The sequence below is a fragment of the Helobdella robusta genome, assembly GCF_000326865.2.
Source record: "Helobdella robusta unplaced genomic scaffold HELROscaffold_18, whole genome shotgun sequence".
Classification (NCBI taxonomy): domain Eukaryota; kingdom Metazoa; phylum Annelida; class Clitellata; order Rhynchobdellida; family Glossiphoniidae; genus Helobdella; species Helobdella robusta.
Window position 1 is genome coordinate 1,281,358 of NW_008703981.1, and position 3,191 is coordinate 1,284,548.

The window sequence follows — 3,191 nt, forward strand, 5'->3', positions numbered from 1 at the left end:
CGTCGTAGTTGTCGTCGGCGATGTTGGTAGTTGTCGCTTGACTCTGTGCTGCCTGTTGAAGCCTGCTGCAGATGTTGACGTCACAGCGAGTGATGTTATTAATGCGATTGCGATTGCTGCTTTCAGTGCGATGGAGATGCCGTTCCGTAGTAACTCTGACGTGTTTTTTTGTTTCCATCTATTGTTAATCATCTTCGCACTTGGTTTGGCTGTATATTTGTTTCTATTTCAATTCTGTTACTGGTGGCCAATTTTTAGGTAAACATTTGATCAATGCGTTATATTAATTAATTAATTCATCTATTTATTATTATATCCGAAAATTGTTAATTTGAAAATTATTTATCGATTTAGTTAGTTTTTGTAAAAAAAAAATATTTTAACGTAAAAATCTAAGGATGTTGCTGGAACATGCCACTAATCAGCGTGAGAGCAAACAAAAAAAAATGAATAAAAAAAAATTTAAGTAATTAAACAACAAAACGATGAAAAAAATGGAAGTACATTAAATCATTTTAGAAGAAGACCCTCCACTATAGCGAGAGAGTAAAATCTTCAGTAGAACGTACAAAAAATTTAATTAGGTCTATAACGTTACACGCACATACACGTATCAGATATCCAACAGTATCATTTGTGCAAGGCTGCATTAACCAAGGGACGATATCACATACTATCACAACCACACACACACACACACACACAGAGAGAGAGAGACACACACACACACGCACACACACAGAGAGACACACACACACGCACACGGCTCTTGATAAATTGCGTTAATTTGATTTACATATAAAAGTATTCAATATCAAATGTATATAAGCATACCTTCTATATGTAAATGTAATTACATACCATATATGCGTGTGTGTGTGTGCGCGTGGTGTGTGCGGTGTGTGGTGTGCAAGAGATTATATAGATCTGTGCGGATCTCAATGTGTTTTATAATTTAAGTAAAGAGTGGCAAGCTGAAAATCATGGATTAATTAAGAATCCGATATTTGAGATAGTTCTGGCTAGTTTGGAAGAAATCACATCGGTCATCGTCTATCATCTCTAGTTGGATTTATTATCAAGAAAAGTTAAATTTGTTTCAAACTTTTGAAGTTTACTCAATAAATTCATTCATTTACCATTTGTTACATCGAAAATCGTCCACACATTCTTACATCTCCGTATCAAAATTTTCTTCTTTGGAACATCTTAGCGTTTATATTTATTATGAGACATCAATACTAAAATAGCATGTGATCGTGTATGTAGGTGTATAAGCAGCAGTTTATACGGGCTTTATATGCGCTATATACATTACATATTTCGTTCATTTAAACACAGACACAAACACACACACACACACACACACACACACACACACACACACACATATATATATATATATATATATATAATGTAACTTGTTACCAGCCATGTGTTAGTCACGCTTTTCTCTATCCACAGAATGAATGCATCAACATTGAAATGTATTGGAATGTGGAATGTGACGTGTTTATGTGTGAGTTTGTTTGTGTGTGCGCTTGTATGTGTGTGTGAGTGTGTGGAAACATATAAAGAATAGCGACAAACATACATACATCCCTATATAACATGAATACATAGATAAGTTACCATGAACAAAATACTGTTATTTTATATAGTATACACACAAACACACTAACATTCTGTAACATATTAGAATGTGATATATGTGTGTATGTTTGCGTGTCTGTGTTGTGTGTGTGTGTGTCTGTGTGTGTGTGTGTGTCAGTGTGTGCATATGTTCTTAATGTATGTAATACACTGTACTATCTGCACGTAAGGTATGTATGTGTATTGAATAAAGTACGGTGAATTTAAAAAAAATAGATACTAAAGACTAAACTAAACCCACTTTCAGTTGAGAGAAAATTACGTTTTACGGTTTTACAACATGGGTACTTACTTTTTATTTGTTTGAACTAATAATTATTTAAAATGAAATTCAAGTTTAAAACGTTTGATTTTTAAAACATAATAACTGATGTCTTTATATTATAATTTTATATAAATAAAGGTTTATTTATTTTATTTCATTTTTAAAACATATCCAAAATTAAAAATGAGATTCAAAACAAAAATAAAATAAAAACTAATAATATCAAAGAGATCTGTTTTAAACGCGAATTTAAAACTTAAAATAAACAAAATTAATTTTCAAATTATTTTTAAAAATTATTTAATCGCCATTATTAATTGTAATTCATGTCCGATATTTACTAAATTCAAAAGTCGTGTGTTAATCACGTCTACCTGTATTGGCTTTTTGTTTACAAACACACCTGAAACTAGTGATGTGCGCGGTGCTTACTTTTTGGTGTAATGAAGTAATTAAGCGGTACATAATTGACGATTATTCGTGATCACGTGTGTATGTATTAGTCGAGTATGTGTGTTTTTGTTTTTAAAATGAACTTAACAATTTTGACGACAGACATACATGCACACACACACACACACACACACACACACACACATATATATATATATATATATATATATATATATATATATATATATATATATATATATATATATATATATATATATATATATATATACTAGCATAATTTTCTAAATACTAAACACACACACGCACACACACGCACACACACGCACACACTTTTGTTTACAATGTAACACACACACACACACACAAACAAACAATGGACGGCCAAATCACAAACAAAAGATGGAAGAATAAATCACATCGACGTTCTTGCTTAAACGATGACGATTAAGAGAATTATACTAATGAAATTAATTACTGATGATTTTATTATTAAAATTGTGTATTTCTATCATTGAAAAGTTATCTCAAAAATTTCCGCCACACGCGAGTACCTTATTTTCATTGCTTTACTCAACTATTCCATTGGGTCTCTTTTTTGTCATTTTTGCGTGTTGTAACAGATTGGCATCCTTATCAGAGTCTGATTTTCTGAAAAATATGGAGCAAAATACATGAGTATTGTATAATTACGTAAAAATTTTCTTTGATTTTTGTTACATTTCAAAACAGAGACGAAATTTGTTCTAGTATGTATTGGAAATATTTTCGAAGGCCGTTTTTTGTTATAAAATTTTTCCAAGTGTTAATGTTGAAGATGGACTGCCACATCTTTTAATCAAAATTTAGCTCCTTCCGTTTA

General features: G+C 31.2%; 1 protein-coding gene across 1 annotated transcript in view; it reads right to left on the reverse strand.

The window, feature by feature from the left end:
• The window catches only part of HELRODRAFT_170509 (hypothetical protein), a gene marked incomplete at both ends in the record, with an annotated part of 12,993 nt that extends 12,801 nt beyond the window's left edge, over positions 1-192 (reverse strand). The window contains one exon of the mRNA XM_009016329.1: positions 1-192. This exon is cut by the window's left edge and continues 274 nt beyond it. Within this exon, the coding sequence (XP_009014577.1) occupies positions 1-192 (192 nt within the window).
• Between the last annotated feature and the right edge of the window lie 2,999 nt (positions 193-3,191).